General features: G+C 35.5%; 3 protein-coding genes across 3 annotated transcripts; all 3 read right to left on the reverse strand.

Moving 5' to 3' along the window:
* Positions 1-257: 257 nt before the first annotated feature.
* LOC133698212 (josephin-like protein) lies at positions 258-1,653 on the reverse strand. Its single transcript, XM_062121068.1, has one exon. The coding sequence runs from the start codon at positions 776-778 to the stop codon at positions 392-394; it is 387 nt and encodes a 128-aa protein (XP_061977052.1). The 5' UTR covers positions 779-1,653; the 3' UTR covers positions 258-391.
* Positions 1,654-8,162: 6,509 nt separating this feature from the next.
* Positions 8,163-9,371, reverse strand: LOC133698203 (josephin-like protein). The gene is made up of 2 exons (XM_062121058.1): positions 9,083-9,371; positions 8,163-8,784 (listed from the first exon to the last, which is right to left on the reverse strand). Exons 1-2 carry the CDS (start codon positions 9,164-9,166, stop codon positions 8,320-8,322), a joined length of 549 nt encoding a protein of 182 aa, XP_061977042.1. The 5' UTR covers positions 9,167-9,371; the 3' UTR covers positions 8,163-8,319.
* Positions 9,372-17,683: 8,312 nt separating this feature from the next.
* Positions 17,684-18,851, reverse strand: LOC133685079 (uncharacterized). Its single transcript, XM_062106879.1, has one exon. The coding sequence runs from the start codon at positions 18,730-18,732 to the stop codon at positions 17,833-17,835; it is 900 nt and encodes a 299-aa protein (XP_061962863.1). The 5' UTR covers positions 18,733-18,851; the 3' UTR covers positions 17,684-17,832.
* Positions 18,852-19,866: the final 1,015 nt, after the last annotated feature.

Genomic DNA, 19,866 nt, shown 5'->3' on the forward strand with positions numbered 1-19,866 from the left:
AGAAGTAGGACAGTAATTACAGCAACGAGCTGCATATTTTGATCAATCACTCGCACATGATTAACTGTACTTCCAGGGAAATGCATGAATACTCGAACCATGTCAAATTTATTTGCCTCTCTACCGTAATACTGATTACCTGACTTTATGGTAACAATCTGCTTGTCCAATGGATCGATAAAATTGGTTTCTCCGTCGATGCCTGGCTAAATGGAGAGCGTAAATTATGCAGCTAGTCAGGATTGATATTAGTAGAATTTGTGAACTGAGACTCTTGCAGGATTTCCTTCATAGCAAAGTTAAATGGAGTTTACATTGTTTATTCTCTCTCATTTTCGTAAAGGGCGTACAACAAAAGTTTTATGGCCATGTAGTTGACTGTAACAATAATTTAACAAGGATTTGCAGTAACGGAATTTGACCTAGACAAAGAAGCAGAGTTGATGAACTCAATGCAATCTTCTATGGCTTCAGCTCTGTGAGCATCAATAGGAGCTACAGATGGTCTTGATCTTCCTGAAGAAGAAACTCCAGGCGAAGGCCGCCTCTCCAAACGCAGAGCTTTGGCTACCTTCCCACCGAGATGCTTGAGAAATACCGCTGGTGACATTATTGATCTCTTCAGGAGCCTGAATCCATAACTTCGACCAAGCCATCTATTCCCAGAAACTCTGTTACCAGAGTTTCGCCTGATGGATATTGCGTTCTGGTTGATACCAGTAGGTTTGTATTTCACTTGATTAATCCTCGCTGACATGTTCACAGCTGGTCTCTTCATGGGAGAGGGAGGATGGTTGGAAGATGCATCAAAAGATTTGTGAAAGCTTAATGTGCTCTCTGGATTGGATATAGTTGATAGTTTTTAAATGTAGAAAAGGAAGATAAAAGAGTGAAGGAATGAAAAAAAGAAAAGAAAAGAAAAGAACTCTAGAACAGTATGAAAAAGGTAAATGGTTTGAGCCTTTTAAGGGTAGGAAAAGATATGGTTGAGAAAGAAAGGCATGATTGCTTGTGCATTCTTACTTCAATCACAAGAAATTGAATGTGAAAGGAACCTAGCAAAACATTCAAATAATCGGGACTCTTGACTCATTCTTGCAAGTTCCGTTCCAAGGCACCAGTCCAGGTTGCACAGTCGTGAGGACTACTGCTGTGAAATGCAAGCAGAAAGACTCTGAAATGAAACAGTACACAGCAAGGTGATTGCTTTAAAATCATTAAGGACGCCAGCACCTGTCCTCTAAATAATAGTAGGTAGGCATGTCAGTTTCTCTCTGTTCATTTCTGCACAGGAAGAAAATATGGACACACATTCTAAATGAGTAAGCAATAATGTAGATTTGAATCTCTTCATGGAAGGCATGTGAATCCAGTGACAGAAAAAGCAAGATACTCTTCTGCAACATTACAAATATAAGATAGGTATGTAGTGGGGGCAATGAAATCTTGTTAAATGAAATATAGACAATGATATCCAAAGTTTAGGCGTGACTATAGAAAGTACCACCAAGAAAAGTGTGACGAACTAAATAATATTCACGGAGTAGGGCCATCTGAGCCATTGTCTTTAAAGAAGAGTTGAAAGACAACACTGCTATGCCAGAATATCATCAATTTTCCAAGCTCTTTCTGGGAGGGCTTACTCTCGATCAGAGCGTCTGTACTATAAGGTCTAAGTTGCTGGTGTAACCAGGCCAAAAATAAAAATAAAAATAAAAATTAAGGTCAAGAGCATTTAGACGAAAACTGTCATAAGTTACTGTCATGCTTATATACATCTATCATCAATAGATCATGCAAATAACTTATCAAATATATTTATAAATCAATGAAACAGAATTAAATTCAAAAAAAATTTGATCATCTAATTTAGTTTGACAATAAAAATCATAACTTTCAATCCAAGATTTAACTCAAATTTCTCACCATCCCCTTCTAGAAACCATTAAATTAAACAATATCAAATATATTGTTTGAATCTATTTTGTTATTATTTTTTTGTTTAGAAATTTTGATTTTCTTTTCTTATTAACATTGCTTTTTTGATTTGTTGAAAAAGTTATAAACATTCTAGAAAAACTGAACATATCAAACTTCTTAAAAATAAAAATTCAAATTAAGATTTTCGATGTGCTAACCCTAATATGTCAAACTTTTTCTTTCTTGTTGTTGTCTTCTTTGTTTTTGTGTTATATAGTTTAATCTTTTACTCTCCAAAGGTTGTTCTAGATAAGGCAGCCTTTTGGTAAAATTTGCTTGGCAGGATCATCTTGAATGTATAATTTAAGAATTTTTGACTTGAGACAACCTTTTTAATATAGTGCCTTTTCTATATCCAAGATGATTGTTAAGCTTAACTTAACAAGAAATGAAGAAACAGGGAGAAACAGAGAGAAAAATAAAGATTTAAGGGAGAAATGATTCTGTTACTACTTTTCGTAACCCATACGTAAACTCTCTATCTTTATATACCTTTCAACATGCATTACAAGCTTATTCTAACTACTAACTGACTCCAACTGATTCCTAACGATTTCCCCACGTGCCTTGCACCTGCCCACCATTAACTACCTAAGGATAACCATCTCAGTTACACTATTTCTTAGTTGTAACAATAGTCCTCCCATAAATGCATTCTTATGGATAAGAATGCTCAGTTATGTCTGTCATGAGTGGTGCAAGGCATTTTGAGAACTGCTTCTGGAGATCTTCAAGATCTTCCCAGGTTGTGTTTTTTGGATAAAGATTGGACCACTAAACCAATACTGTGGTTGCTACTCTATTACCCTTCTTCATCAGTTTGCATTCGCCCTTCCTTATCTAATACTGGCAGCCTGGAAGACATGATTGTTGCATCTCCAATCTTTTTTTAAAGTAAAGATACATGGAACATTGGATGTATCAGGCTACCTTCTAGCAACTTCAACTCATAGGCCATAATTCCAATCCTCTTGCTGATTTGATAAGGGTCGTAATACTTGTGATTGAGCTTAAGGTTCTTCCTTAATGCAACATTGTTTTGCTTATAAGGTTGTTGCTTCAGAAAAACCCAGTCACCCTCTGAAAATTCCCTCTCAGATCGGTTCTTGTCAACCAGTTGCTTCATTCTGTGCCTTGCTGTTTCCAATTGCTTCTTCAGTGTGTGATCCATGTTTGCCCTCCTCTGTAACACCTCCTCCGTCGCAGCTACTGGAGTAGGCTCTTGCGCCAACCACTCCCTCTATAGAGGGGCATAACTATAGAGAGCTTGAAAGGGACTCATGCCCAAGGTTGAGTGATAACTGGAATTATACCACTACTGCGCCAAGTATAACCACTGAAACCATCGTTTCGGATGATGCATGGTCACGCATCGAAAGTATGTTTCTAAACATTGGTTCACTCTCTCGGTCTGTGCATCCGTCTGTGGGTGATAGGTCGTGCTCATTAACAACTGAACCCTCAACTTCTTGAATAATTCTTTCCAAAATACATTGGTAAAGATTATGTCCCTATCAATGACAATAACTATAGGTAATCCATGAAACTTGTAGAAATGATCTAGGAACAGCTGCACAATGTCTTGTGTTGTGAAGGGATGAGTGAGTGCAATGAAATGTCCATATCTAGTGAACCTATCAACCACTACCATAATAACATTCCTTCCTTCTAAACTTGGTAACCTTTCTATAAAGTCCATGATAATGGCCTCCCACGTACCACCAGGAACTAGTAGAGGCTGCAACAACCGTGGTTAAGTTACCTTCTCCACTTTAGCTTGCTTACACACATTGCATTCTTCCACTACCTACTTCACCATCACTTTCATTCCAAACCAATAGAAGTTCGTTTTTAGCCTTCTATATGTGTTATGAATGCCAGCATGTCCCCCAACACAGGAGTCATGTATATACTTCACTAATTGGGTTATAAGGTTCCCCTCTTGTCCCATCATTATCCTGCCCTTGTATCATAAGATTCATTCTTCATAAGTATAGTCGGGTTCCCCTGTTGCTCCCGTCAACTTACCAAGGATAATGGCTTGCAACTTGCAGTCCTCATAAGATGCATGAACATCTTCATACCAGGCAAGTAGTACATTAGTTATTGCTTCCAAGGCCCCGATATCCTTAACAGGAATTCCACTAATGTTCTTCCTGGATAGTGCATCAGCAACAATGTTCTCTTTCCCCTTTCTATACAATATTTTATACCTCAACCCCAAGAGGGTAGTCAAGCCCTTCTTTTGGATTGCAGTGTGAATTTTCTGATCCAAAAGATACTTTAAGCTTTCGTGATTTGTTTCTATGATGAATTGATTCTATTCTAAGTAGTGTGTCCATTTCTCCACAGTCATAAGAATAACCAAGTACTCCTTTTCATAAATGGACAATCCCAAGCGCATTGGGCTTAAGGATTTGCTGAAGTAGGCTATTGGACTCCCTTCTTGGTTCAGTATAGCTCCCAAACCAAAATCACAGGCATCGGTTTCCAAAACAAATGTCTTGGAGAAATCAGGTAAGGTTAGAATTGGTGCCTCACATAGAGCCTTCTTTAAACCAGTGAAGGTTTGTTGAGCTTGTGCATTCTAGCTGTAATTGTGTTTCTTCAACAGATCGGTGAGGGTTTTACTGATGATTCCAAAATGTCGTATGAATTTCCTGTAATACCTAGCCAACCCCAGGAATCCTCTCAATTCCTTCAAGGATTGTGGAATAGGCCAATTGGCCACAACTTTAGTTTTCTTCATGTCTATTGCCACTCCTTCTATGGAGATCACATGCCCTAAATACTCCACCTATTGTTTCCCGTATACAGATTTGGATTTCTTGGCGAATAACTAGTTAGCACTCAAAGTTTCCAGAACTTGCTTGAGGTATGCAAGGTGCAGCTCAAATATTGAGTTGTAAATAAGTATATCATTAAAGAATACCAACAAGAATTTTCGCAGAAAGGGTCTAGTATGTTGTTCATCAACGCTTGGAAGGTGGTCAGGGCATTGGTGAGGTCAAAAGGCATAACTCTAAACTAATAATGCCCGTGATACATCTTAAACATCGTTTTTTCAATATCTTCTTCATGCATTATGACCTGATGATAACCCGATCACAGGTCCAACTTGAAGAAGAACCTGGAACTATGCTGTTCATCCAGAAGATCATCTGTAAGAGGAATGAGAAATTTGTTTTTGATGGTCTGCTCATTAAGTTGCCTGTAATCGATACAGAACCTCCACATGTTGTCCTTCTTTTTGACAAGCAGAACTGGAGATATAAAGAGACTAACATTATGATGTATCATTCCATTGGAGAGCATTTCCTTTACTAGTTTCTCTATCTCCCCCTTCTGAATGAACGAGCTTTTATAGGGTCTGATGTTAACAGGTTGTGACCCTGGTTTCAATAGTATTTTATGATCAAACTTCCTTGTTGGTGGCAAGGTTCGTGGTTCCTCAAAAAGTCCAGCAAATTCCATTAACAAGACCTTAATCTCCATAGCAGCTTCGGTTAGATGTCCTTCCTCTTCGATATCCATAGTAAAGAACTGACCAACTAATCCTACAATCACATCCTTGAAACTTCTCTGCTCTTTAATTGTTGTCATCATTTGCAAGTTAGAAACCTGAGATATTCCCTTCAGCTCAATCATTCTGCCTTTTTTTTAAACGATAACCGCAACTTGATGAAGTCAAAGAGCACTAGAGAAAACTTCTTCAACCAATTCACTCCCAACACTATATCATGTCTGCTTAATCTCAACACGCTCAAGTTAGCCTTGAATTCATAGCTCTGCATAAACCAAGTAAATCCAGGATTATGCATCTCACACAACATGACGTTTCCATTAGCCACAATCACTGCAAACAACGTAGTTTTACTTGTGGCAGCATTCAACTCTGTAATCGTGCTCTCATCAATGAATTTGTAGGTACTTTCACTATCTATTAGAATTGTAAGGTCTCTTCCTCGACAATTTCCATTAATCCTGATAGTATTGTAGGTATCATTTTCTGTTAAGGCATTTAGTGATAGCCCAAATTCATCTATTTCGTTTGTCTCCTTGCATTCATGTTGCACTGTGCCTTCTAGTTCCTTGATTCCTTCGTCCTCCTCTTCCTCCACCCCTTCTATCATGTGTAAGCCCTTAGCACTGCATCTGTGCCCAGGTATGTATTTGTCAGCACACTTAAAGCATTGCCCCAGTCTCTTCCTCTGTTCGAAAAAGCTATCTAGATGAGGCTTCACTCTTTCAGTCTGATTTGGACTAAAAACTATGGATGGAACATTACTTATTAGTCTTCCACTATTGACTGAGACCACTTCTACCCACTGATGCGCAGGTATCAAGTTGATCTTGAAATATTTCCTGCAGTTTTGCAACCACCCTCAAGGATTCTCTTCCTTGAATATTGGCAACTCTACCCTGGGCAACGATATGTTGTATCCAATCTTATGAGGTTCTTGCCCCATCATTTGATCACTTCTGAACTGATTCTTGTGTCCAGATGTTATTCTTTTGGTTGAGACAGGCATTCCTGTGTCCTTATCAGATTCTGGAGTAGCCAGAATACCTCTTGAACTGGTTCCAATTTCCTTTCTTGCTGGTTGGGAAGCAATGAAGTGTTGGAACTGTGAGGATACTGATTCCATCTGTAGGACTAGCTGATCAATTTTGGTGCCTTACTCCAGCCAACATTCTTTACTTTCAGCTATAGATTCTTGCCATTTTAGGTGATGGCTTTGTAGCTGATTTTCTAACTTTTTGCAGTTTTCATTCACTGCTTTGAGTTTATTACCGTCCGCCATAGCTTTGATACCAATTATTAAGCTTAGCTTAACAAGAAATGAAGAAATAGGAAGAAACAGAGAGAAGAACAAAGATTTAAGGGAGAAATGATTCTGTTATTACTTTTCGTAACCCATACGTAAACTCTTTATCCTTATATACCCTTCAACATGCATTATAGGCTTATTCTAACTACTAACTGACTCCAACTGATTCCTAACGATTTCCCCATGTGCCTTGCGCCTGCCCACCATTAACTATCTAAGGTTAACCGTCTCAGTTACACACTATTTCTTAGTTGTAACAATGTTGTTCTTCATTTTGTGACTAATAAAAAAAAGTTACGACAATATGCTAAAATGATATGAACTTGGTTAAAGTTCATGATACAAAACACCTAAACTTCCAAACTTGAACCATCAAGAAAGAGAACCCTTCATGTAGGTTGAGACAAAAAAAGGTAAGAATACATATTAGGAGGAGTTAACATGACAAATAACGCATTACGATTAAACTAACTTCGATGAAAAAGAATTTACTATCAATGCATGAAATTTTGCAGTGACATCCATACATGTACCTTTTTCATATCCAAATAGAGAAACATTAACTGTAAAGTTAGATTAACTAGCTATTCTCCAGCCACTACTTTGATTAGATCTTGCTTATGCAACAGGTTATTTTATTCAAAGAAAAATGTCATTGACAATTTCCTAGATTGAGGCCATGAGCACAAACATGTTTAGCACCACAGAGAAGAGAAATTAGATTTTTTGTAGAAACATAAACACACTAAAGCATATTTCAACTGCAATTCCATCTAAGCAAACTAAATGAAAATCAACTGATATGATTGTACAAAAAAGCTTCTATACAAAAACATATAAAAAACATGGAGTACAAATGAGTACAAATGGCATGACTAACAACAGTTTCAATTGATTGTATTTCAGGCATAAATTACATGGGGTTAAAGACACCACAGCACTAACCAGAAAAGTTTCGCAAGCAGCAGAGTCAGATCTGCAACAGTGAGAGCTTCCAAAATATGTTATTTGATTCAACCCCAAATCATTTGAAACCAAAGCACAGAGACTGCTAAAATCAGAAACATGATCTTCGCACCAAGCTACCAAACAGAATTCAGTTCTGAAAAGACAATAACATTTCAACTCCAGACCATGGAATGCATACCTCTAATTGCTGGCATTTAAGCTACTAACACATGCAAAGAAAACATCAAATAAACCAAATACACAGGATGCAAGTGTAACATTATCCACCCTATTCAACATCGTATGGTTCATCAGCAACTCACCTCTTAAGAAAATTTGATACCACATAAACTGCTTAGCAACTCCCATAGATTCCCCAAGAAATAACAAGAGGCCATATGAAAAAAAACACACATACATCAACATACAGAATTCTTCAAAACTCTCTTTTAATCACTCTGTGTGATTACAAGAGAACTGGTATACAATTATAGACATATTATAGACATTCGAAGTTTCTACTTCTACCCCAACCCAAAACTTAAAAGAAAAGAAAGATTCACTCTTTCTTGTTCATGACAAGCAAAACCTCTCCACCATTACTTAGAACATAATCCAAATATCCCCTAACCTCTCGAGTACCTTCAAAGGGCATAGGCTTAGGAAGATCACTATCCAAGTTATACCAAACCCCGCCAATCTTTCTCATGGTAATCCAATGCCTACCCTTCCAAAGCAATGCATACCGTCTAGCTGGAACATTGAGGACAATACCAAACAAACTATCATCAGCCCCATCAAGATCAATAGTGGAAGCTGCATTCCGCCGGTCATGCCAGACAACAATCTTGTCTTTCTCTTCAAGAGCGGCAATTAAAACATTAATGTCGTAATTTCCAGTAAAAGCATTATGGTGAGGCTTGAAGACTATAGACAATGGTGTCCAAGTCTTTTTGCTGGGATCATCAAGAACAAGTTTCCCAGAAATTTCATTCAATCTCGCTCGAGTAAATGCCTCCTGTTGCTGAAAAATAAAAGAAAAGAAAAAAAGAAATCTCGATATCTTCAATTTGTAAGGCTTTATCACTAACCAAATAGCACTACTTCTAGAGTAAATGGATGAACAGAAAAACGTTATAGTTTTTTATTTTATTTTAAATTCTAAGCAATAAATTGTCGAAATATTGCTGTTTCATATTAAAAAAAAAAACCAACAAAATTGAATCGTCTAAACCAAGGAGAAATTGTTTAGCATCATGTTTGGGAATCTTTCAGTAATTGGTGAGAGAGAACAGGGGTGGGTGATTTGTATTTTTGAGTACCTGGAAGAGATTGTTGAGGGCATGTAAGAGGCAAAATTGCAATTTCTGCTTCTCGTGATAGATTTCGGTCTTCTCGCTATCCATATCTCTTCTTCTACAGACTGAATTGCAAGATGATCAATTTCGATTTGGTGGTCTTGATCTCCTAGGGGTTTTACTTACAGTCTCTCTATTTGGCTCTATTTGGGGGGGAAATGCCAAGCAAAGCAAAGCAAAGCAGACAAGTTAAAGGTAGCGTCACGGCAGGCTCGGAATGGAGTTCCGTGATCGTTGAAACAACCTGGCGCCTTTCCGTTCCAGCTACGACGACGTTTTAAAATAAGAATTAAAATTAAGAACACTTCTTTTACTATATATATACTAGTACATTCACCAGCACTCCCTGCAAATTATACTATATTTTTTCTAAATTTTAAAAAATTATTAAGAATATGAATAATTTTTTTAACAATTTCATTAAATCCAATCAAACAGTTTAATTTTAAAATCTGTCAATCCAACTCTTTGCATAACTTGAGTTTTAAATTAAACTATATGAAAGCTGATTCAAAATGAATTATTTAATTTAATGGATCCAAAAATAACTTGAATTACCGGTAAAAACATGGCATAACTTAAAAAAAAACTTTAAAAATATAATTTTCTTATATATATTAAGACGATATCAGATTGGATCAACTCATCCTATGACTTAGATCATAGACTTTAATGAATTTAATAACTTTATTTTTTAAAAAAATATTTTTATTTAATTTTATGATAACATTAGATGCTTTTAAAATCGAACATCAACTCAAAAAATATATTTATTTAATATCATGATGACCCTATAAAAAATAAATAAATCATGAATTCCATTTATCAACCAATCCATTATTGAAGAAGAGTAAGATAAATAAAAACAATTAGAAAAATTAAAGGACCGGAAAATATAAAAAAAAATATCAGGTTTGATGGGTAAACATGCTTAACCTATGAATTGGGTAATCTTGGTCAACATGTCAAACTCGTAAATTAAGTAATGAACTTCAGTGAAATTAATAACTTGTTTTTTTATATATAAACTATTGTTTATTTAACTATATGACAATAAAAATAGACGATCATAAAATCAAGCATCAAACCAATACTAAAACTTTTTTTAAGACTATGATAATTTCATAGATAACAAAACAAAATAAGTTATGAAACTTAATTCTTAATCAGTCTAATATTAAAAGATGAAATATATAAAAAAAAAAAGTCAAACTCATCATAATCGTCAATAGACCTATGAACTTTTTTAAAAAACTAGCATTATAGATTATTATTATAATCAACAGAGCTAATGAGTAATCCATAATACTAATGAGCGTGAGAAAACAATGTTTTTCATACATCTTTTAACTTTATACTTGATATATTATTTTCTTCCTATTCTCACCAAAATTTTCCTTATTCTTTTTAATATTCACCCATTCACTTTTTAATTTAAATTTAAATTTTATCACTTTCTATGAAAAAATTATTGTACTCAAACTATAATTATAGTTTTAAAACATCATCTTGATATCAACCTAGACAAACTCAGAATCCTGAACAAGAAGAGTCAACCTAAAAAAAAAATCCTTTTATAAGCCTAATAAATTCAATTACAAAATACAAGCCCAAATATAAATACAATCTTCTTATTAGGGGTGAGCAAAAAAACTGAGAAACCGAATAAACTGAGAAAACCGAGAAAAAAATAACCGAAAAAACCGAATCGAAAAAAAACCGATTAAACCGATTAATTTTTTTGCAAAAAGTTTCGGTTCGGTTCTGTTCCGGTTTCAGAAACCTGAAACCGAAAAAACCCCAACCGAACCGAACCGGTTCGGTTTAAGGGGTACTATAAATACAAAAAAAAATCGTGTTATTTTTCTTAACCCTAGCATACATACTCCTGCTCCAGCCGTCCTTCTCCAGTTCTCCTTGCTCCTGACTTCTGAGTCGTTTCCTCAACTCACAATTCACAATTTCACATTTTTGACAAAATCAATCCATCTTCTGATCTTCATCTACTGGACCACGGCCAGCCACATCTCTTTCCCAGCATCTTCATCTTCAAAGTTCAAACGCCAGTCAGCCACATCCCTCTCCCACCATCTTCATCTTCAAACGCCAGCCAGCCACATCCCTCTCCCACCAGCCACCATCTTCATCTTCAAACCCCAGTAAGTCACATCCCTCTCTCACACGGTCACACCCGATCTTGAATCGCAAGACACACACCACACCGGCTACAAGCCTGAAAGATGGCTCAATGAGGATGGCGTGTTTCAGCAAGAAAGCCCTTTCAAGTTTACAGCTTTCCAGGTTAGTGAAAATAAAGATCTGTCTAATTCACTTGATTAACATTCAAATAAATTTTCTGCTGCCTTTGCTGTGCAAATCATTAAGATCTATTTTCAGTGCTTGCTCAGCTTAACTTTATGGACTCCCATCTCGTTGACCAAATGACTAAAATCAGACTTTCTGTTGGTTAACAGGCAGGGCCACGAATATGTCTTGGGAAGGAATTTGCTTATAGGCAGATGAAGATCTTCGCGGTTGTCTTATTGGGCAGTTTTATTTTTAAACTTGTTGAGTCCAACTCTAGATCCAGTCAGGCAGTCACCTCCCTCTCTCACATCCGACCTTGAATCATGTCACAACAGGTATGGTTTCTTTTTCCTGTCAATCTCTGTTTTTTTTTTTTGAACATATGCTCTGTGATTCTGTTTATTTTTTAATAAACTTCTTAAGAAGAAATTTATGACAGAGACAATGTGTTTTTCTTTGCCGAGAAAGACTATATGTTAATGAATTCGTGTTTTATTAAGGTCATGAGTAGCAATGAAAAAATAATGAAATCTAGATTAATATCGGAATGAGGGTTAATTTAATATACAAACTCTTGCATGTTAATTTAATATACAAAACGTAGATTGATTGTTCCAAATGCTAAAGCTAACGACACATCACTGAAGAAATGGGAATAATTGGCACTGGTAAAACTTGATCATTACTAAAGAAACCTCTTTGTGCCGTTTTAGCTAGAGATTAGAGATCGAATTCCACTTATACTTTGAGGTGGAGTACTGGTAAAAGATTAGAAAAATTATCTCATTATGTCAATAGCCAAGCAACTGAAGAAGAAAATGATACTAAACAAATGATAAAATCTTGCAATACAAATGCGGTGAATTGGTATTATGAGCTTGATGTTATTACATCAGGGAGAAAAATAGGAAAAAACAGTTTCCCCGAGAGGCATTTGTTTTAAATATCATTGCTAATCCATTATTATGGTATGTTGTTGCTGTGTGCTAAAAAAACAAAGAATTATGTTTATTATCTGTGTTAAAAAAAGAGGGGGGGTTCGCTGGATTGTAATTTACCAATTTTGAAAACTAAGGTTTTTTTTTATTTTATGAAAAGAGAATAATGTGTGTGTGTGTGTGTGTGTGTGTATTGTATTGTATTATTGTCTATTGAAATTACAAAATACAATCTCAGCACCCAGTAGCATAATTTTTTTACAACATATCAACCAAAATAAAAGAACTTAACTTGTGAAAATAATCTTTAAAAGTACAGTTGAACTTATGCATGTCATACTATTGTTAATCTATTATAAATTATTGGTTTTTAACATGTTTTCATTATGTATTAACAGATGGAAACTACTCAAATTCAAAATGCTTCATCCATGGGCACTACTCCAACATCAACTACTTCTCCAACTTCAAAACCTAACGCAGAATCAACCAATGCAGGATCCACCACAGATACAAAAGGTAAACAACCTCAAGTCCTTACATCTAGGAAAAGAAATGCTGATGATAAAAAGAAGTCACAAATTTGGGATCACTTTACAAAACTTGATGTTGATCCTAAAGCCCCTAGAGCTGAATGTAATTATTGTGGAAAACATTATGCATGTCATACTATTGTTAATGGCACAAGTAATATGTGGAGTCATTTAAAAGTGTGCAAGAAGTTCCCTTTTGTGGTTGATAAGAAACAAAAGGTTTTGGTATTAGAACCTAAGATAGAGAAGGGTGAATTGGGAGAACAAAATATGGGAAGTCTCAAGGCAATAGGTTATAATTATGATGAATGTAGACAAGCACTAGCAAAGATGGTTATAAATGATGAGTTGCCTTTTAATTTTGTGGAGAGTCGGGGATTTAAATTGTTTGCTAGGACTATGCAACCTAGATTTGACATTCCTTCTCGTTTTATAATTATGAGAGATTGTTTGAAACTTTATGTTGAAGAGAAGGATAGATTGAGGACAGCTCTTAGGGGTCAACGATTGTGCTTGACAACAGATACATGGACATCAATCCAAAATATTAACTATATGTGTTTAACAACTCATTGGATTGATAATGACTGGAATTTGCATAAAAGAATTCTTAATTTTTGTCAAGTTTCCAATCATATGGGTGAGACAATTGGCCAAGTTATTGAAAATTGTTTGTTGGAGTGGAGGATTGATAAACTGTTGACTATTACATTAGACAATGCAAGCTCTAATAATGTGACCATTTCATATTTAAAGAATGTGATGAAAGATTGGCCAACTAATATATTGTCAAATGAGCACTTGCATGTTAGATGTTGTGCACACATTGTAAACCTCATTGTATGTGATGGCTTGAAAGATATTAATGATTCAGTTGTTAAGATTCGAAATGCCATTAGATTTGTGAGATCTTCACCGTCGAGGCATCTTGCATTTAAGAAGTGTGCTGAAAAGTTGCATATAGAGTGTAAGAAATCATTGTGTTTAGATGTTGCAACTTGATGGAATTCAACTTATCTTATGCTAGAAGCTGCTGAATAGTTTGAAAAGGTGTTTGTGAGGTTAGGTGAAAAAGAACTTAGGTATATAAGTTACTTTTTGGAGGTTGATTCAAAGGGAAAAAAAAACATAGGGCCACCTGGTTTGGAGGATTGGGAAAATGCAAGAACTTTGGTTAAGTTCTTAAAGATCTTTTATATGGTTACATTGAGATTTTCTGGCTCATTGCATGTCACATCAAATTCATTCTTCAATGAATTGATTTACATGCATACAAACTTGTTGCAATTGTGTAAAAATAAAGATAGTATTTTAAGTGGAATGACGATGAATATGATGTTAAAGTTTGAGAAGTATTGGGGTTGTGAAGTAAATCAGAATTTTTTGTTATATGTGGCTACTGTTTTAGATCCACGTTTGAAGTTGAAATATGTAAAATTTTGTTTTAGTGATTTGTATGATTATGACAAAGCACAATTGCTAACAAATAAGGTGAAAGATACTTTGGTGAGCTTGTATGAGTTTTATTTGAAAATTGATGAAGTGGTGGATAATAATAGGCATAAACAGGATGTTAATGTTATTGATAATGTGGAGGTAGATGTTAACACTTTGGCTCGATTCAAAAGACATTTGCTAGAGGTGGATAGTGTGGAAAATAAAAATAAGGTTGAGAGGTATTTGATTGAAGGTTGTGAGGATCCTGATGATGATAAGTTAGATATTTTGGGTTGGTGAAAAAGTAATGCTTTGAAATATAAGACACTTTCAAAGGTTGCACAACATGTTCTGGCTATTCCTATATCCACAGTGGCTTCTGAATCAGCATTTAGCACAGGTGGTCGTGTGCTTGATTAATTTCGAAGTTCTCTATCTCCAGCAACTGTTTAAGCACTCATTTGTTGTCAAAATTGGTTGCATCATGGATCAATTCCAACTGATATTAGAAGCTTGATAAATGATCTTGAAACCTACGAAAACCTTGAGTTAGGTAATTTTTTTTAGAAACTTGCACCTTTTATTTTGTTATTTATTAATTAAATTGTTTGCAATCATCTAACATGTTTAATTTTTTATTTTGTAGAATTTGATGGAAAGTTACATTTAATAACGGATGATAATTAGTTCACAAGTTACTTTGATGGTAAAATACTACTTTTTATTTTTACATATTCTAATTTATTTTATCATGTTATAATTTTAGATCTTGATTTTCAGGTTTTGATGTCCATGGTATTATGGAATCAAAGTGCAATGTTCTTGACATCTTGATGTGCTTTTTGATTAAGATGATGTGCACAATGAAGATTTATATTTTTTGCATGAAGTATTTTATTTTTATGGTAATGTTATTTGTTGTTTTTTTAAGCCCTTTTGAAGGCAATGTTTTGTAATTTTAATTTTAATTTGGTGTGTTATTTAAACTTTGATACATGAGGAGTCCAAACTCCAAAACATAAATATTAGAAAGACTTGCAACATATTAAACATAATATTATCACTAATGAATATTTAGTGACAAAATATTAAATATATTATAGAATTTTGTAACAAATTAGATAATATTTATATTAATTACAAGCCCATCAGAAAGCCCAATACAAAGCCCAAAAAACAAAAATACAGGTTTTCCGGTTTTTCTGTTAAAAAACCAAACCGAACTGAACCGAAACCGGTCGGTTTGGACTGGTTTCGGTTTGGGTCCGGTTTGAATTTTTAAGTTTTTCAAAATTTGATTTTGGTTAATTTTTTAGATAAAAACCGAACCGAACCGAAAATACTCACCCCTACTTCTTATAACTTATAGTCCACTCATATCTATTAAGGCTTTTTATAGGCCTAGTAAATTCAAAGAAAAACTGCAGTCCGTTCATATTAATGCCCACTGATATCTATTTATATATAAAGAGTATTTACTTCATTGGCAGGGCTAGGGATTTATTTTTGCAGCAGCTCTTCTTTTACTTAACTTTCAAAATCCTTTTCCCTGTCTGAGACACTCCTCTTTTTATTCTCACTCTTCTTCCACCAATTCTCAATCTTCTTCATAATACTTGGATGCTTTGCTGCTTTTGAATCTGTGACGTTAGGGTTTGTTTTGAATCTTTTTTCTAGCATTTTAATTTTTTTTTTAACAATGACTGTGTTTGATACCTCTGAGAAAGTTGATGATAAGAAATTTTGAAAAATCCTTTCCTTCTAACATTTTAATCCACTAAATCATTTCAATTAATTGCCTCTCGATAGTTCCCCCACTGGGAAATCGACAATCAATCACGGCCCCTTTAACAGGCAAGGGGGGGCAGACTACTTTCTACATGGTTTTTGGCCCGCCCCCTTCTGTTAGCAGAAGTAAAATCACGCATCACAGCATCGCTAGGGATTTTTTTGGATGATAAAAACTGGAATATGAAGGAAGCTACAAGATAGAGTTCTCGATATTCCACAGAAAATATAAAACCACCAAAACGTGGAGCCTTGTTCTAATCTAAAAGGAGAGAAACAGGAGTTGAAGAAAGAAGGGAAAGTTTTGCCATTTGTGCATACCAATTTAGCCTTCATGACTTGACTGGATTTCACTCATAGGCTTTTACCAAGCTCTTCTGAAAGTATCCATCCCATCCTTGAGATTATCACTCCGTATCCTGAATTTCTTAAATGCAGTTTCCTACTGAAACAGCATTTAGCAATCCATTGGCAGCTATATTTCGGTAATTTAAGAGGCAAAAAATATATATAGCTAAAATCACCTCATGCCATTGATTCTAAGCTGCTCTGCTGACCCTTTCCTGATCAATGAAAAACACCATGACTCGCAAGTTAAAACCAACATTTCCCACACCTATTACCAGTAGGCAACCAAAATCATGATTTCGCATTCCAATTTGATTAAAGCCAAAATTTTGCTTCAATATTACTTCTAATATCCTTTCATCGACAATATTCCTGAAATTCACCCAGTCTTGGCCCCAACACCTTCAATTCCCCAAGTCACATTTACCCATGACCACTAGCAATTCTTCAACTCCTCACAGATAATCTCTTACCTCAAATTCAGAAGCAAGAAAATTCACTAAATCACCTTGGAAAACACTCTCTCACAAAATCTACCTGACAACTCCATAAAATAAAAGATTTAAAGCAATAGGAGTAAAACGATGGGTGCAAGCCTGCAGATCACAGAGTGTCACACATTGCCAATTCACAAAAAACCGTCTTTTTTCTATAGCAGACATGGTTGAACTTGTCAATTTCCTTAAGAACAAACTGTTGATCCCAGATCACAAAGCCATGTTATTTTCTACACACATGTAGTGCAACATTTATAGTTCCACACCAAAGCCTCCACAGCTATAAGTTTCCAAAGACTCCACAGCTATAAGTTTCTGATAGTGGCATACTATAAGCAAAACAAACTTGACCCATGGAAGCACAAGCACATCTACCCATTGTCATTCAATGTAATCTACATTCCCACCAAGCTCAACACACCAGCAGCCATCTCACAAGAAAACGTCTTAAAACCAAGATACCACAAAGGAAGAAATCATGAGCCAAACACTGACAATAGAATACTTAATGAGCAAATATTATCTTAGATTCCCCCGCCATACTTTAATCATTCACTACCCATAGTCAAGTTGTTTTACACCATAATTAACAACCCAATGGAGCACCCAAGTACAAGCTCTTTATGCAAATTAAACAAAACAAGAGCGGCCCTAAAACTTAATTTGGCGCCGAACATCATAACAGAAATAAAAGAAACAGGCACACAACAAAAGAAATAATCAAAACACAACAGGAAACTGAGGGCAGCATCCAGTGGTTATCGTCATTAGTCGCATATATACAAAAGTACATTCATCAATCAAGGCCACAATGCGAGCATAAATAACTTAAATATACCTTCACTCTCTCAATCATCTCAATTCTTTCAATACCCAGGACGGTAGCTGCTGTGACTCTCTTTATCAGCAGCAACTTTCTCTTTCTCATAGTTACTCCCTTCCTCCAAATTTAACCCTCCGATTGCCCCAGTGATCTCGGGCCCACTACCTTTCCCATATGAATAATCGACGGGAGCCGATGGTCCACTTGGCACTCCGTAATTGGATGTCTTTTGCAACAACACCGGCTGTGGTGGCTTGTGATCGTAGGGCGATGGTGATGGTTGGGAAGATAGATCAACGGGAGCAGAAGGCCCACCTGGGAAACTGTTATTGGATGCTCGATTGTACAGAGGTCGAGATGGTAGGGGAGGTTGTGAAGGATAGCAAGCAGGGTAGTAACCGTACTGATCGGTGTAGCCGTATGGAGAGGGAGAGTATTCCCTGTAGTCACGTGCGGGAGGTTGAACAGGGGCAGGGTTGTAATAATGGCTATAATTAGGGGCGGTATGGTAATCCTGCACCGGAGGAGGCAAAGGCCGTTCTTTCACCTCCAGTTTCACCAGGACTTTACCCTGTGGACGGCCAGAGGGACGTGAAAGCTCGAGCGTGCGGACCGAGTAGGACGTTGTCTCGTCCGAGTCGAGGAGCTGAGTCAATGGAAATTTCACGGTGCCTACAAGAGGTTTGGGGGTTTCGGATGGCTTGGAGTGGAAGACGTCGAGGGTGAGGACTGAATCGTGGCGAATCATGGGGATAGTAAATCGTTCGTTCCAGACGGGGCGAGTTGAGAGTGAGTCGTCGGCATGAGTTGCGAGTCGGTGGTCCGAGTTGTCGAGATAGAAGGTGGCGTAGGGTTTCAGATCGCCGTTTCGCCAATTGACGTTTTTGAGGTGTTTAGCAGAGATTATTGTGATCTCGAGATGGAGAGGCTTTGGGGAAGCCATGAGATTTTTCTTTCCTGGTGGTGGTTTGCTAACGTGCGCTCAAGGTTTAGGATGAGACCGCGACGAGAAGCATAAGGAAAAAGAAGAATTTGATGGCGCGAAAAAATAAAAAGAAAGAACAACTGGGCATCGTGTATTTGTATGCAGGTCCACTCAACAAAATCGAATCCTAAAGTATCCAACATTATGCAATTTTACCCTCCTATCGTTAGCTTAAAATGCCACTAAAAAAGTATTATTTAAGATTTATCTTTTGACGCGGGTTTTTTCCTTTAAATATTATTAAATAGATATTTATTTTAAATTAACTCTTATAAGAGAAATAATATTATATTATAAATCCGCATTATAGGGGTTTTTTTTATAAAATCTAATTAAGCTTAATTTGTTAAAGAAATAATTAAAAGATTTGCTATTCAAATATCCTTGAACGATTAAGATTAATTTCTTCATGTATGGAAATATGCAATCACAAATTTGATTAAAAAAACTTTTAATTTATATAAAAATTCACTTACAATGAATCCGAGGATCTTGCTAGGATTCGCGAAAAAGAGTGTTGATTTAAATATAGAGGGGTTCTTATAGAAAAATATTTCTTCTTTTGAGTTATATTTATTTCTATTTTGTTTTTTTAAAATCATATAGTAAATCAGATACTATGCTTGATAATATTGTTTTTTTTTTTTAATTTAAGAATTATTCAATCTTTTTTTTTATATTCAGTTATGATTATTTGGCTTGTATTTAATATTATTTTTATATGGTACCATTTAGTGTTTTCATCGAAGGTTGAAGGGAAGTGTCGAAACTGTGGAGCATGAAAGTGGAGACTGGTCAATTCTCAACTCAATTGATTTGGCAGAGTCACCTTGAAAGAATATTTTTAATTTTTATCCAAAATACATACGATAAATAAGATATGGACCATCAATAAAAAAAATTTATTAAAAATTATTTATTAAAATATTTTTAATTTAAAAATATATTAAAAAAATAAAACAAATTAATTCAAAACTTTAAAAAGAATTAATTTTTTTCAAAACACGTTTAATCATAAAAGCCAAACGAGTGATCAAACAAACTAACCTTGTTTAAGAGTTTTTTCCTTTCTTCTCTTTTTTCTCTACATAA

This window comes from Populus nigra, chromosome 1 (genome assembly GCF_951802175.1).
Source record: "Populus nigra chromosome 1, ddPopNigr1.1, whole genome shotgun sequence".
Lineage (NCBI taxonomy): Eukaryota > Viridiplantae > Streptophyta > Magnoliopsida > Malpighiales > Salicaceae > Populus > Populus nigra.

Coding starts and splice junctions, on each gene's coding strand:
- LOC133698212 (XM_062121068.1), bottom strand. CDS start 778: ATGAAGAGACCAGCTGTGAACATGTCAGCGAGGATTAATCAAGTGAAA.
- LOC133698203 (XM_062121058.1), bottom strand. CDS start 9,166: ATGGATAGCGAGAAGACCGAAATCTATCACGAGAAGCAGAAATTGCAA. Junction 8,785..9,082: donor CCCTCAACAATCTCTTCCAG/GTACTCAAAAAT, acceptor TTTATTTTTCAG/CAACAGGAGGCATTTACTCG.
- LOC133685079 (XM_062106879.1), bottom strand. CDS start 18,732: ATGGCTTCCCCAAAGCCTCTCCATCTCGAGATCACAATAATCTCTGCT.